At 41.3% G+C, this 22,089-nt stretch overlaps 1 protein-coding gene across 10 annotated transcripts in view; it reads left to right on the top strand.

Moving 5' to 3' along the window:
* Positions 1-22,089, top strand: part of IPO11 (importin 11) — a 232,774-nt gene that overhangs the window by 143,197 nt on the left and 67,488 nt on the right. For all 10 annotated transcript variants that reach the window (XR_005600208.1, XR_005600209.1, XM_039543641.1 and 7 more), the window contains 2 exons: positions 8,532-8,645; positions 20,514-20,635. Coding sequence is in view for 8 of the 10 variants with exons in the window: in XM_039543641.1 (XP_039399575.1) it covers positions 8,532-8,645; positions 20,514-20,635 (236 nt within the window). In the remaining 2 variants the exon portion in view is untranslated. The remainder of the gene's footprint in view (positions 1-8,531; positions 8,646-20,513; positions 20,636-22,089) is intronic.

The raw sequence follows: 22,089 nt of genomic DNA on the forward strand, positions 1-22,089 counted from the left end.
GTGTTAAACCTTCTGCCTATTAATTTCATTGGGTGACCCTTTGTTCTTCTGTTATGTGAAGGAGTAAATAACACTTCCCTATTGGTTTAATAAGGAACATCAGTCGTTTAGAACTAGAGTGACCAGACAGCAAGTGTGAAAAATCGGGACAGGGGTTGGGGGATAATAGGAGCCTATAAAAGAGAAAGACCCCAAAATTGGGACTGTCCCTATAAAATTGGGACATCTGGTCACCCTATTTAGAACCTACATTTACTGTACACACTTGATTCCATTGTTACTGTAAAATATATCTATATATTTATATATTATAAATAATTTAGATATTAGAATCTTGAATTAAGACAATGTGTTCAAAGAAAACATAATAAATTAATACCATGTACACTGAAATTTATCTTATCAGTCAGTCTTTCTTCCTTTTGTTTAAACTTTGGCAGACTGAGAACAACTATAGAGTTCTCTTATTTCAGGGGGTTACTTCATCCCCTTCTGCTACATGACCTAAGTTTTTCATTTAATCATTTTTCTTTTTCTCTGTGATTTTTAAGTATACCTGATAAACCCTATTATTTTCTCACATTGAATAAAAAAACTTGAAATAACCAGTAGGTTATATCATGAAGTGGTAAAATTACAGAGAAAATGCTGAAATATGTTCTCTCTTCTTTCACCAATTTGTGTAATTGCACTCTGCTATTCCTTAACTGTTACCATGAGGAAGTGTCACCACTGAGAATTACGGTGATGAGTTGTTGTTGCCAGGCCAACAGCACTTTTATAAAGCTAACAAAAGATCTGATAAATTGGGAAAGGAACCAAACTACTACTGAGAATTTGTTGAGTCCCCTGTGCCAGGGACAAATGAACTAGGTAAGGAAGGAAAAGGAGACTGAGTCAAGCTGCTACTGATGTTCTGCATAGCTCAATGACTTGAAGTATCACTGAATAAGGATGCAAACAGATAAGAGAGAAGTATGTTATTTTGCTTTTGTTTTGTGCTTAGAATTCCATGTTCTCCCTTTCAGTGGTGCTGTTGTATAAACATTACATACACTGAGTGGGTTAAACACTTTGCTTTTCCAACTAGCTAGCATTTTATTTTAAGTTTTGAAAGGCATTTTTCTTGAACTTTGAGAGACTATTTTGCATTCCTTAAAATGGGGGCAATGTCATTCCTAAATACATAATAATGGTTAGGAGGCAAATTTTAATTCAGTCAATAGCCTGAATAAATGAGCTGTGCAACCTAAGTAAAGGAATGTGGAATTTCTTGGGAATTGGGGAAGGAGTCTGTTGTGTAGCCTTTGTGGTTTTTGGAATCCCTTGCTGCCCAACCTACTTCTCCCATGCGCTAAGGAGTTCATGGTATCATCACAGAGCACAACACGGCATGCAAGAAGTACAGAATACTTGTATGGTGGCTTAGTATCCTTCCTATCCCACTGCACAAGGTTGCACTGCAGCAAGCAAGAAAATTCCAGTAATTCAGAATGTTCCTACAGCCATCTTAATTCTGTACCTAGTAGCATATGCATTTTTCTCTTACGGTATGTCTACACTTTGAGTTTGATGGTGTGAGTCCCAGGTTAAGGAGACATATGTGTGCTACTTCTTATCAAGCTAATGCATTAAAGCAGAATGGAGCTGCAACAGCAGGACAGTTAGCCAGCCCAAATTCATATGCTTCTGAGACCCTCGGCACATACTAGAGGTGGCTAGCCCATCCCGCTGCTCATGCTCCCATGGCTGCACTCTATTTTTAGTACTCTAGCTTGATGAAAGCTAGCACAGGTATGTCTCCTTGAGCTGGGAATCACACTCCCAACTCAAAGTGTAGACATACCCTCAGTGACACCTCTGTAACTCTTTGTCTTCAATACAGGTATAAAGGTGCATGTTAAACATCTGTTGATGCACAAGAAAGAACAAAATACAGCTTACTGTTTGAGCGATGTTGGCTCCTGCTATGCTAATAGGAATAAAAAGCAGTAAAAACTTAATTGTGTTAAAGTAAGCACATATAATTCTGAATAGCCGTAGGGAGCAGATAGGTTGAGAAAAACGGTGCTGGTTTTACAGTCAGTTTTTAGAGGCAAACTATACTTTCAGAAGTCAGTATTGGCAATCTGTTAGCAAAGATATTTTCAAGTCTAAGTATTATTTATTCTTCTTTGAGATGTGATGTATGTAGTCTACTCTTGGGTGTTTGAGCATTGGAGCCTGGAATTGTTTTGATCACCAGTTCCTATTGGCCCACATTCCATCTTCCCTCATGCTTCCTATTCTAAGAACATAAAGGGGTGGGTCAACCGATCTTAGTTTCTTCTAATGCAGTGAAAGCAGTGTCTTTACTCTAGCTAATTCTATTTCCATAGTTTATTTACGGTAATTTTTGACCATAGTTAGTATTCTACTAGTATTTATTTTAGGATAGTTTTTGTAGGTTAGTTTCATTTGGGCAACTTTTCATTATATATGTAGCTCTTTGCTACTTGGTACTGGGTCTTCAGTCTTTATGACTGAACAAAAATTCCCACGTGACACAGCCATCACACCTAATGATGGAGTCAAGCTTGTTATGGTAGCCATTGGGAACAGAGAAATACACTCTCATCCTGATATCCACTTCCCTGATCTATTAATTTGCTTCTGTTACATACTCATTATCACAACTGGGGCTTGGGACGTCAAAACTAGTGGTTGGAGCCAGAATCAGAAGTTGAGCCATGGATCAGAACTGAGTTGGAGTCGAGAATCAAGCCAAGGATCAGGAGCAGGAAGTCAGGGACCAGGACAAGGCAGGGAAGCAGGGTTCAATGTAACAGCCAATCAGGGATTCACCCAGTTGCATGGACAACTTTCTGTGTCTTCTTCTGGCTTAGAATCATAGAATCTCAGGGTTGGAAGGGACCTCAGGAGGTCATCTAGTCCAACCTCCTGCTCAAAGCAGGGCCAATTCCCAACTAAATCATCTTAAATAGCACAGCTGGACCAAACAGTGGGGTCGGCACTGCTGAAATCAGGACTCCCATGAGTAGTGCCTCTGATGGGGCTAGGCTTCCATTAGCCACTCAGTCCATCAGTTATTAACAAGATGGATGGTGGCCTATCTGTGAAGATTGCCTGGGGACCAATGGACCTGACTTCTCGGGGCCCTCAATTTTTGAGAAGACTGGTCATGAAAATATTCTAGACCATAGTCCCCTTCTTCAGTCAGGCCATCTGCATCTTGTGCGGAACAGAAGCCTCATGCTTCTCCAGGTCAGCAGCAAATCCAAACTTCTGAAGAAGAGCAGTTTCATGAGACTGATCTCCAGCTCGCACACTGACAACAGTTTCATCAGACTGATCTCCTCCAGCTGCACTTTTATCTTCCTTGCCTGTCAAAGCTGCAATCCCATTTTCTTCAACGCCACCTGAGCACACTCATACATTTCAGAAGCTTCTGAAGAGGTTGGCTGAAACATTAGAGAGCATGGTGGAAGTGGGTTGTGAAAAATCCCACAAACATCTAGACATATTACATACTGCACTTCTAGAAAGGCTGACAATGCCAGTTAGTGAGGACCTGCTGGAATTTGCTCAGTTTTTCTGGCAAACACCACCACAATTCCTGCTTCCTCAAAAGAGATCGATAGAAGATATCAGGTACCATCATCAAGGTTTGAATTATTCTGTACTGACCCCATACCAGGCTCTCTTGTAGTTGTAGCAGGTCAGGAGTATACTAAACAGCTAAGGCCGAAGAAAAAGAAGCCCAGTCATTTGGACTTGCTGAGAAGGAAGAGTTTTGCCTCTGCCAGTCTTCAAATGAAAATCTCAAATTAACAAGCTCTCTTTTCTAATGGCAAGTATCTCTGCCGGAATAGGATCTCCAGATTCTTTGACAAGATACCCGGGAGTCCATATCAGAACTGCAATCTCTGATTAATGAACAACTATCTCTAATACCTCATTACAAGCCGCAATGGATGTATCAAATACTGCTGTGTATTTCATGATGACTGCCATAACAACAAGGTGAGTGTCTCCGTTCCAGTCTTTGGGTATCCCACATGAAGTTGAGATCACTACTAGGATTTACTATTCTAGAGCTGAGAGCTACTTAGCTTTAAAACAGGTGACATCCAACATATCTCCATAAGATCTCTGGTGAAAATTTAAGGTCATTTGGAAGAATACAGTCAGTTGGGGGGAAAAAAAATTCCTGCCGTGTCAGCTGATGAGTCCATTACAAACTTTGTATCACAAGTCTTTGGGCCTGCTAGTAAGAAACAGTGTTTCCACCAGAGGTGTCCATCTGCTTCAGCTACGTCTGTCAACAGGCAGCAAGTTTGGTGGTCATGTCGAGAACTCAAAACTGATTGTTATGCATCTTTTTCTCTTACTTACCCCTTTTGGAAACCATCTATTATGTTTTTGAGAAATCGGGAATAATATTTCATCAGACAAATAGGGCAAAGGTGAGGTTCCTCATTGATTCAGGGGAAGGGGTTTTTACTCTTGTTTATTCCTTAGCCCCTAGGGTTAACAAAAGTGCCTGGTGGTCATTGCAGCATTTCCATGAAAGCAGACCATTGGAGTTTATCCTCACCTCAGTGATCAGCTGATACATGTTTCCTCCCCTCAGCAGGTCTTGGAAAATATTCATTGCATTCTTCAGCTGTTGGCCATTCTGGACGAATTCCAAAGTCTGTACTGATTCCATTTGAAAAATAGAATTCATACGTGCTCTTCTGGACTCCATGGCATCAGCTTACCCACCTCAGTCCAGATTCAAGAAGATCATGCAAATCATAATTCAATTACAGAACACCTGACACAAAACTATAAAGGATGAATCCCTTCTGCATATCAACATTTTACAGCTCAGGACGATTCTTCTCGCCTGTCTAGTATTTTGTCTCTAACCCATGGCAAGCCTATACAGGTAAATGACAAACAACACCACTGCTATTTTTATGTAAACAGGCAGGAAGGAGCAAGGTCATCTCCCCTATGCCAAGAAGTAATCCAGCTTTGTGAGTGGTGCATCAAACATGGAATTTTTATCAAAGTTATTCATCTCCCAGAACTGATGAACACAGTTACGGATTTGTCTGAGTAGGAACTTTTCTTCTGACCATGACTGGTCCATAAATATCTGCTATTCAGCAGATTTTTCCAGAAATGGGCTCACCCAATTATAGATCTGTTTGCCATGGCATTGATAGTCAGCAGATTTTGCTTGAGAGGCAGACAGAGTCCAAGGTCTCTTTCAGATACCTTTCTAATTCTGTGGTCAAGAGGACTCATGTATGCTTATCTGGCAATACCTTTGATATGGTGAATATGAGAAAACTCGAGCAGAATAGTGCAACGATGATTCTCATTGCACCAGTTTGGCCCAGGTTTTCCAGACCTGTTAAGAATGTCAAGTCAGACTCCAATATTGCTACCTTTAATTCTGTATTTGATCTCTGAACATGAGGGGAGAACTCTTCATCAAGATGTACCATCTCTACACCTTACAGCTCAGATCCTTGCTGCTTAAATGACTTGGAGAGGTCCTGCTCCCAGGTTGTCTAAAGTAGTCTAATCAATAGTAGAAAAGACTCTGTAAAATCTACCCATAATGCCAAATGGAAATGGTTCACCATTTGGGCACAATGACATCCATGTTTTACCTTTCCTAACAGACATCTGATATATATTGGACTACTTGCTTTCATTAAAAAATGTGGATTCCGTAATAGCTCAATAAAAGTACATCTAGCATCTGCATTTGCTTACCATCCACAAATTCAAAATTACAAAATATTTTCACATCCCACCATTTCTAGATTTTGAAAGGGGTTAATTGCAGCGATTCCTGTCTGGTTAGAGAATCACTTCCCTTGTGAGATTTGAATATTGTATTAGCTGGTCTGTATTAGCTCCATTCAAACCATTAGCCACATATTCTTTTCAACATCTATCTGTGCAAACATAGTTTTCGGGTACCATTATGTCTGCACACTGAGTGGAAGACTTTTCATAAAGATCAGGTCTCACTTAGGCCATGTCTACACTAGCACTCGTCAGCAAAATTTTTGTTGCTCAAGGGTGTATTGGTACAGCTGTGCCACTGTGAACTTGTAAGGGAAGACATGGCCCTAGGCCTTATTCTAGTTTCATTCCTAATTTTTTCTCATTTTAATATTAATCAAACTATTCCTTTGCCTGTGTTTTTTCCAACCTCCCATACAAATGATGCAGAAAAAAAACTACACATACTAGACATGGCTAGAGTGTTATCTTTTATTTATAACCCCAGTTCATTTAGAGACATCGTAATGTTTTGTAACCTATGCCAAAGAAGTAAAAGGGAAGGCAATTTCTTCCCAAAGATTGTCTAACTGGATTTTGGGTGGTTTCAATCTCTTTTAAATGGCTAAACAGGATCCTTCTGTTCATATAAAATCTCTCTCTGCTAGAGGTCAGGCTACTTCAGTGGCTTTCTTTAGAAATGTTCCTATTGCCAAAATTTGTAGAGTTGCCACATAGAGTTCAATCCATACATTTACTAAACAATATTCAATAGCACTGTGCAATAGGGAAGGTTTCCCGAGCTGGTATGTCTTTTGGCATGGCAGTTTTTCAGTGTTTAGTTTCTTAAGACTCAGATTTCCCACATCTTTGCATGGGAGTCTACATATATTCTAAGACCAGAAAGGACCATAATGATCATCTAAAGTGACCTGCATGTTGCTGGCTACAAAACCTCATCCACCCATATTATATGCCCATAACCTCTGGCTGAGTTACTGGAGTCTTCAAGTCTTTATTTAAATACTTCAAAGTTATAGAAAATCCACCATTTACTCTAGTACAAACCAGCAAGTGACTCATGCTCCATGCTGTAGAGGAGGTGAAAACCCCACAGGGTCTGTACTAGTCTGACCTGAGGAAAAATTCCTGCCTGATCCCAAATATGGTGATCAGTTAGATCCTGAGCATGGTCAAGAGACCCCAGAGCCACAATAGTAGTCCTCTGTAGTAACTCAGCCCCCCCCCCCATCTCCCCATCATCTCCAACTGGATGCTATTTTGCTAATAGTCACAGATGGGCCCTATGACATTATAGGTATTCTCTTTATACCATCCTCTCCATAAACTTATCAAGCTCACTCTTAAAACCAGTTAGGTTTTTTTCTCCCTACTCCCCTTGGAAGGCTGTTCCAGAACTTCACTCCTCTGATTAAAATAACTTTATCTAATTTCAAACCTAAACTTACCAATGGCCAGACAACAACCATATAAACAATCACTTGAAGATATGTTGTCTTTATATATTCCATGACCTGCCCTCCTTTCCCACTACACTGAAGCCTGTAACAATTGAGAGACAGTTGGCCCCACCTGTTCTTTGCTTTCTGCTTGCAAGGGTATACAAGGATAGCTAGGGCGCAACATGGGCCAGCAGGCACTGCTGGAGAAAACAGTTCTGCTCACTGGTGCTGGGGGCATGTGAACACCCAAGAGTGGAAAACATATAGACAACACGTGTCAAAAACATCCATTACTATAAGCTAAATAGGCTCTTTTTATTTATTTATTTATTTAGAGTCAGTAATATGCTTGTTGGTTTACAAAACACAAAAATAAAGACAGTCTCTGCCCTGAGTAAAATATTATCTAAAAGATACGCAAAAAACAAAATATACAGAGAAAAACTGGATGTGGATATTAAAGATGTTTTCTGTCTCATAATTATAATAAATTCACTTGCCCATATCTAAAAAAATCTGAGATATCATTGTGGAGTATCTTCTTTTTCATTTTTCAAATACAAAATATTGTAAAATATTTGTTTATTACTTGCTAGATGCAGGAGTCAATACCAGAAATACCATTGATATCTCCTGAATTGAACAATATTGATTATACGAATATTATCTTACAACAATCCTGTGAGCTTCTGAATACTAAGGCCATTATTGTAACTAGCTAAGGCATGTCTTAAAAATATAAACTGAATTTTGGGAGACTAGCAAATTAGCTAGTGTATAGACTTTCCAAAAGCTATCAAAGAGAACTGTAACAATATTTTAAGAGATATTAAACAGTTCTAGATATAATTAATAAATATTAATTTTAGAAAAATACATTCCAACTTTGCAATTGCTAACAGAATGCCATGTTACCAGTACAATACATGCTTCATTGTGTAAGATGCAATTAGTCTAAACTATACAGTACCTTGAAAGTTAGCATCTGACAGCATTTACTACTCAGTGGTATGTAATCTAACATTACAATAGTTTGTCCAGATTGGTAGAATAGGAGCTATCTTTGTGGTAATGGTATGTCAATACTGCATCTCTGGTGGCTTCTGTGGTACACTTCAATAAATCCTGATTTGGTAAAAGAAGGTCAGGCATCAAGAAAGGGAATGCATGCAAACATTCTCCCTATATCCCCTATACTGTTTTGGTATTACTGCAGTATGGTATGTATTTTTTCTACATTAAAATAAAAATATTTTGTTTTCTTTACTTTTGTTTCAGAGGTATCCAGTGGTGATGTCTACTTACTTGGGAGTCATAGGTAGAGTTCTACTACAAAATGCAAGTTTTTTTTCACTGCTGCTGAGCCAGATGGCAGGCGAGTGTGGTCAAGAGGTAAGAGGATTTCTCTTGGCATTTCAAATGAACTGTTTATGAAAGGCTTGATCCTATGAACACCAAGTTGCTATTATTCACAAGAGTAAAGTTACTCTCACGCTTTATTGGTTGACATACCCCAAATGTGCAAGTAGAAATAAAAGGTCATTCTATTTTCACCTTCTATCTTCTCCCACTCTCCAAGAAAACTTGTTTTAAAACATTTTGAAATGTCAGTGAAATATTTTACTGTTGTGAATTCCAGGGACTTCCCACAATCCTGTGTAGACCACTAAACAAAGCAACCATCAAGCCTGGGCATTTTTGAGAACTCATCCCTTTTAAGAGAAGTCAGGCTGATGTCTAATTTTCAGGGAAGGTTGTGAGGGGTTCCCCAGGATGCAACCTGGAACTGGGGTACTGCTGGGCCATTTCGTTTACCAACCTGGACTCCCTCTCACACTGTGACAAAATGACAAGCTGCAAACTTTTCCAGGTACTGCATTTACACAGACATCCACTGGCAGGGAGTTACATGAATTCTCCTCATGAACCAACAACAGGGAGGTTCCAGCCAATTCCCTACAGCTCCCCAGCCTAGGACCCCAGAGCTGTACCATCCTGCCCTGATCAGAAGCCTGACCCCAGTGTAAATTTATAACCCAGTCTGCCCTTCCCTTAATGTGGAGAAGACATGTACCAGCTTTTGCTCCTGAGCTGAGGTCTCCCAAACACTTCAAGCAAAACACACTGTTTTAGGTAAACTATAAAACAGTTTTATTAACTACAGAAAAATAGATTTTAAGTGGTTATAAATGATAGGCATAAAAGGACAGAGATGGTCACCAAAGAAAATAAAAATAAGCGCCCAATCTATATTCTATGAACTAAACAAGATTTGAATCAATCAATATTCTCACCCCATTGGCTGTTACAGACCTTAATGTACAGACTTTCCTCCTGAATTCTGGACCAGTCTCCTCAGATGATCTTTGTCTTCTTGGTATCCTAATTGTTTCCAGTGTAGGTGATAGAGGAGAAAGGCCCTTGCCTGCTGCAGTTGTCCATTATTTTATACCCTTGTCCCATGTGCCTGGCACTCTGGTAGATACTAGCCCAGGCATGTCCTGGTGGGTTTTGCTGAGGGCTTGTATACATTGGCAATGTTAAAGAGCTGCCGCTCTAAAAAAACCTCCTCCACAAGGGGTGTAGCTACCAGTGCTGGGAGCAAAAAGAACAGGAGTACTTGTGGCACCTTAGAGACTAACAAATTTATTTGAGCATAAGCTTTCGTGGGCTACAGCCCACTTCTTCGGATGCATAGAATGGAACATATATTGAGGACCTTTAGTCCTTTTGGTATGATGTCCATCTGTTTGCATTTGGAAAGGAAGATGATGTCTGTCTGGAGCGCGGCTCCCATAGTGCTGAAACTTGTAGCACTCGGGGGGTGGGGGTGTTCACCCCTCCCCGAGCGAGAAAGTTGCAGCGCTGTAAAGTGCCAGTGTAGACAAGCCCTAAGTCACTGTGAATGATCAGTTCCCATTGTGTGGTGCTTGCATAGTTGAGTCACACAGTTGATTAATGAGTGGTCAATGCCCACCTGGGCAGGGATTCTTTCTGTGTCACTAGCAAAGTGACAGCACATTTCAGTAACAACCATAGCACAATCTCATAACTTTATACACACTAATGATACACACATCTGGATAGAACAACCGGTTTCAGCAGATCATGACTTTCATATGATACCTTTCTATGGCATGTTTTATATGAAATATCACAACCATATGAATAATGAATATGAGTGTTACAGGGTGTCATTCTGAGGTACAGTGTGTCACAAAGGGTTATTTCCCCTAATCTTGAACACTGAAAGATTAAGAGCAGCAGCCACCCTTCCCATCAATTTAATCCTTTGGAGGAAAATCTAACCCATGCTGCCAGGATGAACTGCCACAGATGCCACTAGCTTCAAATGTACTGGCATACATTAGCAATAACCAGGACTGTGTCTGGGATAAGAGATCCCATTCTTCTTGTATCTTTTTTCACTTGCAACCTAGCTGCTGGTAAACTATGGCATAGCTCCTGGTTGTCTTAGCCATTCTGTGACCTATCAAACAATTAGTGTCAGTCTGTTTCATGCATTGCTTTTAGTTTGCCTTTCCGGTCAGACTCAGTAATTTTACAAAAGGTAGATGTCTCTTTATTAGCTAAGCTAGGCTCTTATTAGGCAGAAAGCAAGCAGAGAAAAGAAGAAATAGGAGATATAAAGTGGGGAAAGAAAAATTACATATTAGGGAGAGAGGGTCAAAGCATGTTGGCAATGCTGTATGTTTTTCAAAATTGATGCATACCTGGTTGGTGGTTATGTTCTCTGATTGTCTCCCCTCTCTCCAGTCACGAAACCTAAAGCCCAATTTTGTGATATTAGAAATTGGGTTTACAGGAGGTGGTGTCAAACATGATGGTGAATCTCGCTCCCTTAAGCTATTCACTCTACAAACGTAGGTGTTCTGTCCACTGGCTGTCAGGTCAGATAAGTGCAGAGAAAAGGACAGACTTTCAGATTTAGTAGTCAGTTATCCTTTTAACATTGTACCTGGCCACCCCCAAGTTCATGTTGCCAATTCACCCAGCAGCAGTAGCCTAAAAAAAAAATGAGGAAAAGGCCATCTCAATCAGTATTACTTCCAACTCTTACTCTGTTGCGTGCTACCAAAAGCCCACACAACAATAAGAAAGGTTAGGGCTACCACATCACTAATATATGCACCACTGCAATCCTCTGTAGTAGGGTCCTCGGTGGTAGGGTTGCCAACATGGTAATATTTAAAAACCAGATACTCCAGCAGGAGTGCCGTAACCTCCCCTGCCCCACCTCTTCCCCCACAAAGCCCTGCCTGCCCGGTGTATTCCCCCCAAACCACGCCCTGCCCGCCTCTTCCCCCAAAGCCCTGCCCCTGCCACGTCTATTTCCCCAAAGCCCTGCCTCTTTCTTAGGTCCCGCCCTGCCTCTTCCCCCCAAGTCCCTGCCCCGTCCACTCCTCTTACCCCCTCCCCCTGTCACTCGCTGCTTTTCCCCTCCTAACTCCCTGTGCCCTGGTCAGGAGGGACTCACCTGTGGAGCCAGGGCTGGGAGCTGCAACCACCCGGCGCAAGCCGGAGGTGGCCCCGGCTGAGTGGGGGCTGGCGTGGGTGATGACTTGGCATCTCCCAATCTCCCCTGCCTGCAGTAGCCAGACTTTGGGTGTCCGGTCAGTAGAACTGACCAGACACTGTTGGGTCCCCTTTTCGACCAAACTTTCCGGTTGAAAACCGGGCACCTGGACATCCTACTCTGTGGGCTGGGTGGCCTAGTGGTTAATGTCCACTCAGTTGTGTTGTAGTGGTAGGGGAGCTCAGGCCCATCCACTCCACCTGGCTCCAACCCAGGGCCCTAGGAGGTTCAGCAGTGTTGACCCTTAGAGGGGGGGACAGACTCTCCGAGTTACCCTCCCTGGATCACTTCTTACCAGTGCTCCCTCCACTTCTGGTCCCAGAGAAGCGGGGGTGGAGTGGGGATAAAAAGGAAACAAAATGCCATCCCAACCAAGCTCAGCATACAGTACTACATCAAGGCATCTCTAGTCCCTTTTGGTAGGAGCCTGCAGGGTAGGTCTCTACTTCTCTACAGCCTTCTTAGCTGGGTTGCTCCCTTTTCAACGTGGTCTCCAGTTGGAGCATGCTCTGCAGGCTTAGAGGGATGGGGCTAGCTGGGCCCAGTCCTTTAACCCCATTTGTCCCAGTGTGAGGTTTGTATACCCCATCACACTCTCCATGGCTTGAGGTATAAAGTGAATTGTATGTCAGTGGTTATAGCAGCCATGTCAGAGGCCCTAGTAGAAATGAGCAAGGGTGTACTCCGTGAACCTGATGGATAATTGCTTGTCGGGGCGAGCACTTGCAAAGGAAGAAAGTGCACAAAACCTTTTATATTCAGCACCAGCAAACTGCTTCCCTGACACCAAACCTCCCATGCATCTTGGGTCAGTGGCTGTTAGGGCATTACTATAGGTTCTTGCCCAGTCTGGAGTAACTGTTGGAACATTTTCCCACTGGAAACAAAAACTATTCAGTGATCTTGTTAGCAATGCCAGTTATGTGCATAGCTCCCAAATAGATCTGGTCACGGCAATGTATAATACCACTTCCTCTTTTCACTTGGTAAATCCCCAGTAATTCACTGATAGAGAATGTCACTCGGTAACCACCAACACAAAATGAACCCAAGATGGTCCTCCTTAGTAGATAGACACTGGCCATTCTAGCAATGATGCCAAATTAATGTGATGTGTGACTCTGTGGGGAGGCAACCCTCTGAACGAGACGTCCCAGACCTGCAGAAGAGCTCTCTGTAAGCTCTAAAGGCTGTCTCTTTCACCAACAGAAATGGGTCCAATAAAATATATTACCTCACCCACCTCATCTTGAACTGTGTTAGAGGAATTGAACCAATTCCAGTTACCATTCAGTTATATTCTGGTATATCCCACATGCTGCGTACCAGTTAACTGGTTCTGGGCATGTCAAGGCTTTTAAAATTAATTAAGAAATCCCTTATTACTATAACCTGTTGGGCAAAACCAGCTAGGCAGATGAGGGCTTTCAGTTCCCATCCCAAGAATAATCTGTTGAAACATGATTATTTTGAGCTATTGGGTGGTACAAACCAGCCCACCTGTAGGATTCATTTTCCTGACACAATCTCAGAGATTATAAACAGGGAGGAGTTGGAGTAGTGGTGTTCTGGAATGGTTGGGGAGGAAGAAAGATAACCCAACTATAAACCTGTATTGGGCGCAGGGAAATAAATCTCTTCCCCTTTTATCTCTTTCTCTCTCACACACTTCTTGCCTTTACCCCCTAGCAAAGGAGGGCTTGTAACAACGGGGCGGGGGGAAGGAGAGAGAGGGCACTAGGTCACATGACCATAAAATGGTCCAGAATATAGAAATAAGCTTTTTATTTTTTGGTGTGCAGAAAAGGAATACAAGGAAATTCCTGTTCCACTTGCCCTAGATTTGTGTAAAATCTCATAAATATGGAGAGAAATAAACATTCATGTAATATCCAGAAATATTTTCTCAAAAATAAAAACTGTATTAAGATGGAGTTAAGATTGAGATACTGGTAATTTACAGCTTTAAAATATTACAAGACTCTTGCATTTATTCCCAAAACAAATATTGCAAATCCAGGAAATTCAGAGTTGAGGTTAAACATAAATCCAAGCATGCTGACATATGGAAATGCACAGTTACAGTAACCCAAGAACAACCTTGGGTGAAATCCTGGCTCCATTGAAGTCAGTGGTAAAATTCCTATTAACTTCAAGGAAGCCAGAATTTCACCGCTTGCTCTTTACCACATGTGCATTCCACAGAGAGAAGCATCACCAGATCCCTTTGCAGATTTTACGGAAGCACAGAGGGTAGATGAGCGAAAGGTTTACTTCAGCCCAGCGCTGCCCTTTGTGGGTGTCCCCTGCCAGCTAATCAACAACTATCCATTGAATGTTTTGAAATGTTGGGAATTCACCGATGGAAGCCCTCCTGACAAAGGACGGTTGCCATTGGCCAGCAGTCACCATCCTGGTTCTTGGAGGTCCCCTGGCCTTGATAACAATGAATCAGTGATAGTACTGATAGGAATAAGGAAAGAAATAATTTACCTGGTATTGAATCACATTTTATATCATGATTTGGTGAATACATTTGCTGATTGAAAAAGCTTTTAAAAAAGATACAGTTTTAACCATAGTGTGCATGTTAAGGCAATATGAAATTGAGCATTCATCTCATTATTTTAAACCAAGGAAAGCCAAATCAATTAAGTTTACCTCACTTTCATTTATATAAGAAAATATTTGGCTTTCAAATGTGACACATGAAAGCATTTAATTTTATACATTCATCTCACATTAGTACAAAAATAACTATTCCAAGGGCCATGTTATTTGTACGTCTTTTCGTGGATGTTTCAAAATGAAATGATTATAGTGTGTGCCTAGTAGCTCGCAGTATAATGAAAGCTGCAGAAATTTTCAATTATAACTGTATTCTGAAACTTCATCTTTTCCAAAATTAGTCTTTGCTTGATTATGGGTTTTTTGTTTGTTCAGGTTTTTTCTTCCTTTGCAAAGTTTATGAGCAAAAGTGATGGTTGTAATGTTAGCAGTTGTCTTTAACTTAGAAGCACATTGGGCTCTCTCATTCGTACAAATAACCTTCATGAATTTTCCTAAAAAAACTTTGAGAAGGTTTTGTTTTGTAAAGCATTTTGCCACTCAAGTAAACATCAATGTCTTTTTCAAGGGGAATCCCCTATCTAGACATGGCCTTGAAAGGTTGGAAAACAAATAACATGGCAAATACATAGTATGTGTTAGGACATCACAAAGAACAACACAGTGTTGGTAAAAATGGGTGTTATATAGATATGTTGGCAGCAGAAGTATAAAACAGTAAGTAACAGGAAACAATGAGGTACAGTAACTCCTTGCTTGATGTTGTAGTTATGTTCCTGAAAAAATGCTACTTTTAGTGAAACGATGTTAAATTAATCCAATTTCCCCATAAGAATTAGTGTAAATAGTGGGGATTAGGTTCGCCAGACAAAAGACATATATATATATAATATATATATCCTTTTTAACAATTTAATACTGTACACAGCAATGATGATTGTGTAGTTTGGTTGAGGTAGAGGAGCCAGACGGTGGGATAGTTCCCAGGGAACGCCTTACTGCTAAATGATGAACCAGCACTCGGCTGAGCCCTCAAGGGTTAACCTATTGTTGTTAATGTAGCCTTACACTCTACAAGGCAGCACAAATGGAGGGAGGGGAGACTGTGTGTGTGTGTGTGTGTGTGTGTGTGTGTAAGAGACTGCATTGCCCCTTTAAGTATGCTGACCCCAGTCTAAGTACACTGCTTTTTTAAGTTGATCAGCAAGTTGAGACAGCAGCTGCTGCCAGCAAGCTCCTTCTGTCCTGAGCCCTGTTGTGTCCCCCGCTGCTCTGTGGAGGTGGCCAAATGGGGTAAGGGAGCAGGAGTGGAGAGAGGGGGACACCCTGACATTAGCATCCCTCTTCTGCCCCCTGCCCCCTCCTCCCCCCCCCCCAGCAAGTAGGAGGCTCCCGGGAGCAGCTCCAAGGCAGAGGGTGGGAGCAGCTCCAAGGTAGAGGGCAGGAGCAGCACACTGCAGTGGGGGAAGGGAGAGCTGAACTGCCCGACAATTGATAGCCTGCTGGGGGGGAAAGGGGCTGCTGTTCCACCCTGGTTCCAAACCCCCACCAGCTAGCTTCAACAGGCTGCTCTTTCTGCAAGCAGTGGACAAAGCAGGCAGATGCCAAACGACGTTGTAAGGAAGCATTGCACAACTTTAAACGAGCATGTTCTCGAATTGATCAGCAACGTAACAATGAAACAATGTTAACCGAGGTGACTTTAAATGAGGAGTTACTATAGAGGGACCTCTGTTTTACTCTGTTCTTTTTCACTTTGCATTTATTTTTTGGCTTTCCCTCTGCTATTTCCCCCCACCCCCCTTTTTTTTTTCCTTTGTATTTTCGTGCAGCTTTCTTTCTCTTTCCTTTTTTGGTTTATTTTTGAATTTGCAATTGCTTATATGACTTTTAAGTCGTGTTGACAAACGATCTCTTCTCAAGCCCTTCCTGCAGTGACACAGATCTGCACAGCAACATCTGAAGATACCATCCGATGGCTTTTTCATATTTCTACTGGTGGTGAACTTAGACTAGAGGACACTCCCACAGCTAACTATAGCACTAGGGTTCTCAGAAGAGGACATTATTTGTGAGAGTTAGTAATAGAATGGAGTATCCATTTTATGCCTTCTCTTTGAGTATGCTGCCTTTGTTGGACAGCTTCTCACCTGCTAATTTGCAAAACTGTGTGGTTTGTTTGTTTTTTTCAGTTTTTTCTCTTCTGTTTCTTGCACCTTTTGTCCTTAGTCTCATTTTCTCAGTATGTACATGGGCTCTTCACAACCACTTTTTTGGTGTCCTCAGAGTGCAGTCAGCAACTCTTGCTGGTGGCCTCTCTGACAAACCCATCTCTCTATCCCTGCATCTCGCAGCCCTTCAGCAAGAGCCTGCCCTGGGGAAGGTGGGTCGGGAACTCACCAGATGCCTGTGGAGTCCCAGGCTCCCTGTGCTCTGGCTGGAGCGGGGCAGCTGCTCAGGAGAGCGCCCCAGTGACCAAATGCGGCAGCCACCTCTACTGACAAGAGCCACCTCCAGTGCTGCACACACTGGCCCCACATGTTTCCAGGGGTACTGCCTGGAGCCCCTGAGTAGGTTGCATGGTGCAAGACACTGATTCCTGCTGATGGCACCAGTGCAAATACCAAGGTGGCTTATCTCACTTGCCCTCAGTAACAGCTATTGAGGAGCAACAGCTGAGTGCTGCTTCACTCCCCCCTCCCCACCAATATCAAGTTTTCTCCCTCTTCCTTATGACGTCCTTTTAGATACCTGAAAATTGCTATCATGCCCCCTCTCAGTCTTCTCTTTTCCAAACTAAACAAACCCATTAAATGCTGTTCATGAGATTCTACCAGACAAACTAAATCCTCATGTGAACAATATAGTTGAATTAGTTTGAATCTGACAGCTCTCCATATTTCATACTACCTTTTTTAAGATGGGGACAACACTGAGTCTCACTGGTTTCAAACTGCTTTACATTGTAATTCCCTAACTGGGATTTTGGTTTTCCGTCAAGCATCTGATCTGATGTGTAGAGTTCTCTTCTTTGGTAGCTGCTGCACCTTTTCCTTTGCTGCCAGGCAATTGGAATTTTCCTAACTGTGCTGTTCCATCAGTTTTATATTGTAATTTCTGAAAGTATTATAGCTTTCATGATAACACTTTGTTTAAAATGAATATGGGTAGAATCAAGCACATATAGTTACTGCCTGTATTAATTACCTTCTCCTATAATGTATGGTGTATGGTATCTGACATTCCATACTGTCACAAAATAATGTGATGTCTATTGAAAGGTGTGTAAAAGTGGTTCATCTATGTGAAATCCGTTTGCCAAAATTTGCTGGCAGATTTATGTATAGTAGCTCCTATACTGTTGTTAGTAGAGTATATTCTGTGTTGCCATGCACTAAAAATATTATTGCATAAAGAAAAGCTGAACTTTATTTACCCATCCACAGGGAATTTCCTGTGTTTTGATTTTTTCATTACTATCAGCAGTCTCATTCAAAATTAAAATACTAGTGAAATATCTGAAAAAGTAAAACTCACATTTATTTCAAGAATAACACCTGGTTATATCACTGCTATTGTTTTATCCTCAGTTTGTTTAATTCTTTCAAATTATGTTTAACAACATTAACTAGTGTGAGAAAATAAGGATTATAATGGGTGCAGATTGCAGACTTAATTATGGAGTTTCAACCTGCATCTCCATAAGTGTGAATTAAAAAAAACAAAACCCTCTATCATATGCTAAATTAAGAACCTGATTTTTGTAGAGTTTCATTATCATGTATATTCAAGAACAAAAAATGCAAGTCTCAACATATACCCTACGTCACTAACACTATTCACAGTATTCAGCTGATTTCAGGACACATTTCTTCATACTCTGTATCAAAAGACTGTTTTTAAACTGCACTAGGCTCATTCTTACTTTTAAGGTAACTGTATCCTTCCTTACTTGTCTGTTCTTGATTCTTAGCATGGCACCCACCCTCTCTGCCTCCAAACATACCAGCTTTATCTCCAACTTTGTCAGCTCCTTAACACTGTATCAAATGCTCTTCCTTAACTTCTGTTCCTTCAGTCTCCTCTGCCTCACTGCCTTTCAGAAGTAAGCTAATTAATGATGGATTGATTGATTGGCATATGGTGATACTTGATGATTACTAATATTGGGGAGGAAATTGGTAATATTTGTGTATATCTAGTAATTTTGTATGTTTGATTGTGTTCCTCTCCCCCACAACTTTGTGTGTCATGTGTCATTTTCGATTGTAAACTCTGTGGGTTGAAGCCATGTAATCTTTTGTGTTTGTACCATACCTAGCACGATGCAGCCCCAAACCCAGTTTGACCCTGTAAGATCTATTGTAATCATGTTTGATATGAATGATTTTCTTCCAATTCTCTCCGGCTATCTTGGTACACTTCAGACTATACATCCTTCCCCAGGTGCTCTTAGAGTTTTGGGTTTATTTTCTTCCTCTGTCTCAGCACATAGCCATTGTATTACAAGGCCAAATATCTTCCAGCTACCCCCCACACACTCACACCCACACCCACACCCACCTTCTTGACCTTCATTCACTAAAGTCATCATGTCCCTTCACTCTTCACTTGGGCTTTTTTTGCGCTCAGATTAGCATCTGGGCTTGTCCATCAATTGATCCATTCTCTTTGTCTCTGACCTTCCTTTTTTTCCCTTTTGGCCTGCCAGCTTGTGCTAGTTCTCTCGGTCCCCTGATCCTGTTTCTGTTGAAGTTAATGGGAGTTTTTTCGTTAACTTGAATAGGAATAAGAATCTGCCTTATAGTGTCCAATAACTCTGATTCTTGAAGATAAATGTGCACGCTAGCTAGGTTGAATCACATAATCACCTCAGATTGTTAAGGAAATGGGTTTAAAACAAAACAAAAAGAAAGTATACACATACACACACACACACACACACACACACACACACACACAACATCCAGGTCACTCATTTGAAAGGCAAGCACACACCTGAGTGGAATTAACATTCCGAGGAACTATAAGAAAGCAAAATGAAAGTAGAAGATGCACTTTCCTTCTTTAAATATACTGCCCAGCAGTTGTGTTCAGCATAACTGTTAACTCTACAATTTAAAAGTCATACTCTTTTCTAGTTTTTAAAGAATTTAATAATTCTTGATTTGCTTACAGTGTAGAATTATAGTATAAATTTACCATGAAACCATTGCTCAGAGGGTGAAAATATAGTGCACTTACCTAATGTATTGCTTAGCATCCAAAAAGCTGCTTCTGTGCAGTGAGTTAATTCTTAATTGAAGAGTATGAATTCACACAGATTAATCTGAAACTTCAGAATATAGATTCTGAGTAGGAGTAGGGAGGTGATTTTACTTCTGTATATGTCATTGCTGAGACCAATACTAGAATACTGTCTGATTCTGGTGTCCACATTTTAAAAGGGATATTGAAAAATTGGGGAGGGTGCAGAAAAGAGCCACAAAAATGATACCAAGGCCCAAGAATATGCCTTGCAGTGAGCAACTTAGAGTTCAGTCTGCTTAGTTTATCAGAAAAGAGAATGAGAAGTGAATTGATTACAGTGTATAAGAACCTCAGTGAGAGAAAAGACTGGGTACTAAAGGGCCGTTTAATTTAGATGAGAAAGGTATAACAAGAACCGAACCAATGGCTGGAAGCTGAAGTCAAGACCAATTCAAATTAGAATTAAGGCAAAGATTTTTCACAATGAGGTAATTAATCACTAGAACAAACTACCAAAGAATGTGGTGGTTTTTCTATCTCTTGAACTCTTGGAATCAAGATTGGATGCCTTTCTGGAAGATATGTTTGGCCAACCACAAGTTATTAGGCTCAAAACGGGTAAGTGAGAGAAATTGAATGGCCTGCTTTATACAGGAAATCCGATTGGATGGTCTAAATTAAAATAATTGAATTTCTAATATACTGAAATATAAACATTCAAATTATGTGAAACATGCCTCACTTTTACATATATTCACATAAAGGGAAATACTTGCCTACATCAAGAGTTTAACACTGCATTTGTAGACTATATGTAATATTGTGGCGGGGGGTTGTTTTTGCAGTTGGACCAGCTTCTTGGTAACATGATTGAAATGTGGGTTGACCGCATGGATAATATTACTCAGCCAGAAAGAAGAAAGCTTTCAGCTTTGGCATTACTTTCACTTCTGCCATCAGACAATAGGTGAGCAAAATTTAATAGATATCCCTGTTTGTCACTAATGTTAAAACAAACTAAAAAGATCTTGCCTGATGATTTTTAAATATTTTTAAGACTGTACTGATAAATAATTTTGCTGTATCTGTTGTTAGTGACCAAATGAAAAAGCTTAATACAAAATAGTATGAAATAATTCTTCTCTTTTTTAGTTCTGCATAGCTACTATAATTTGTCTGCTTGTTTCCTGGACAGCATTACTTGAACATATTGAATATATGAAGTAGATAATTCTACTTCAGGCTCCCCCCAGATTAAAACTAAAGAGTTGCTGCTTCTCTCCTCCACATTTAAGTAGTTGGATCAATCTGCTCATTAGGCTTTTGATGTTCCCATACTGTGAGTACAGTATTCATTTGGTTTACTCCATATATAGGATTTTTTTCAACATGACAATGAGAAAAAAAAATGCATGTGAACATGTATGTGAAGCCAATAGGTGCAGCTTATTTTGCTCCTTTTACTCTTGGGACCTATCCTGGAGAAATAAGGCATTCTAAGTAAGCTTTGTCTGTGCGTATGGAGGAATTGCCGCCACCACCACATGATCTACCATGGACTCTGAGCCTAGGACTCATCTTGGGAACATGGGTCCAAATCTGATTCAGCTATTTCTATATGTAGAGAAGAACTGTACCCCTCTATCCAAGGTTTGTAGTTATTACCACCCTAATTCTTTTTTGAACTCAGTTACACTTTTGGCCTTCACAACATCCCCCGGAAACGAGTTCCTCCGGTTGACTGTATTTTGTGTAAAGAAGTACTTACCGTATATACTCGATCATAAGCCGGTTCGTTTATAAGCCGACACCCCCCCCCCCAAATATGGATAAGTAAAAATGGAAAATGTTTATAACCTGTTCATAAGCCAACCCTATAATTCAGGGATCAGCAAATTTTGGCTCCCGGGCCATCAGGATAAGCCACTGGTGGTCCGAGATGGTTTGTTTACCTCGAGCGTCTGCAGGCATGAAGGTAAACCTAAGTAAACAAAGTGTCCCGGCGCACCAGCTGCTTACCCTGATGGGCCGGGACAGCAACTAGTGGGGAAATTTTTTGTGGGGGAGAAGCTGGGAGTCAGGGGAGTAACCCCTGTGACCACCTCCCACATGACCCCACCCCTAACCCGGGACCCCCACACTCTCCCTATCCATCCCTTCCCACCTTATCTGGGGAGGGCCATGGGAGGATGTCTCTGACCTGGCTGGAGCAGTTCCGGCAGGCTGGGCAGTGCGGCTGCAGCCTTCTCTGGCAGGCCAGACTGGGTGGCGCAGCCGCAGCATGCTCCAGCAGGCTGGGCCAGGCGGCGTGGCTGCAGTGTGCTCCAGTGCCTGGCTGCGCAGCCACAGCCTGCTCTGGAGGGCAGGACTGAGCGGCACGGCTGCAGCCTGCCAGCCCCGGAGCTGCAGCTGCTTCGGAGG

Source organism: Mauremys reevesii, linkage group 6 (assembly GCF_016161935.1).
Source record: "Mauremys reevesii isolate NIE-2019 linkage group 6, ASM1616193v1, whole genome shotgun sequence".
Taxonomy (NCBI): Eukaryota; Metazoa; Chordata; order Testudines; family Geoemydidae; genus Mauremys; species Mauremys reevesii.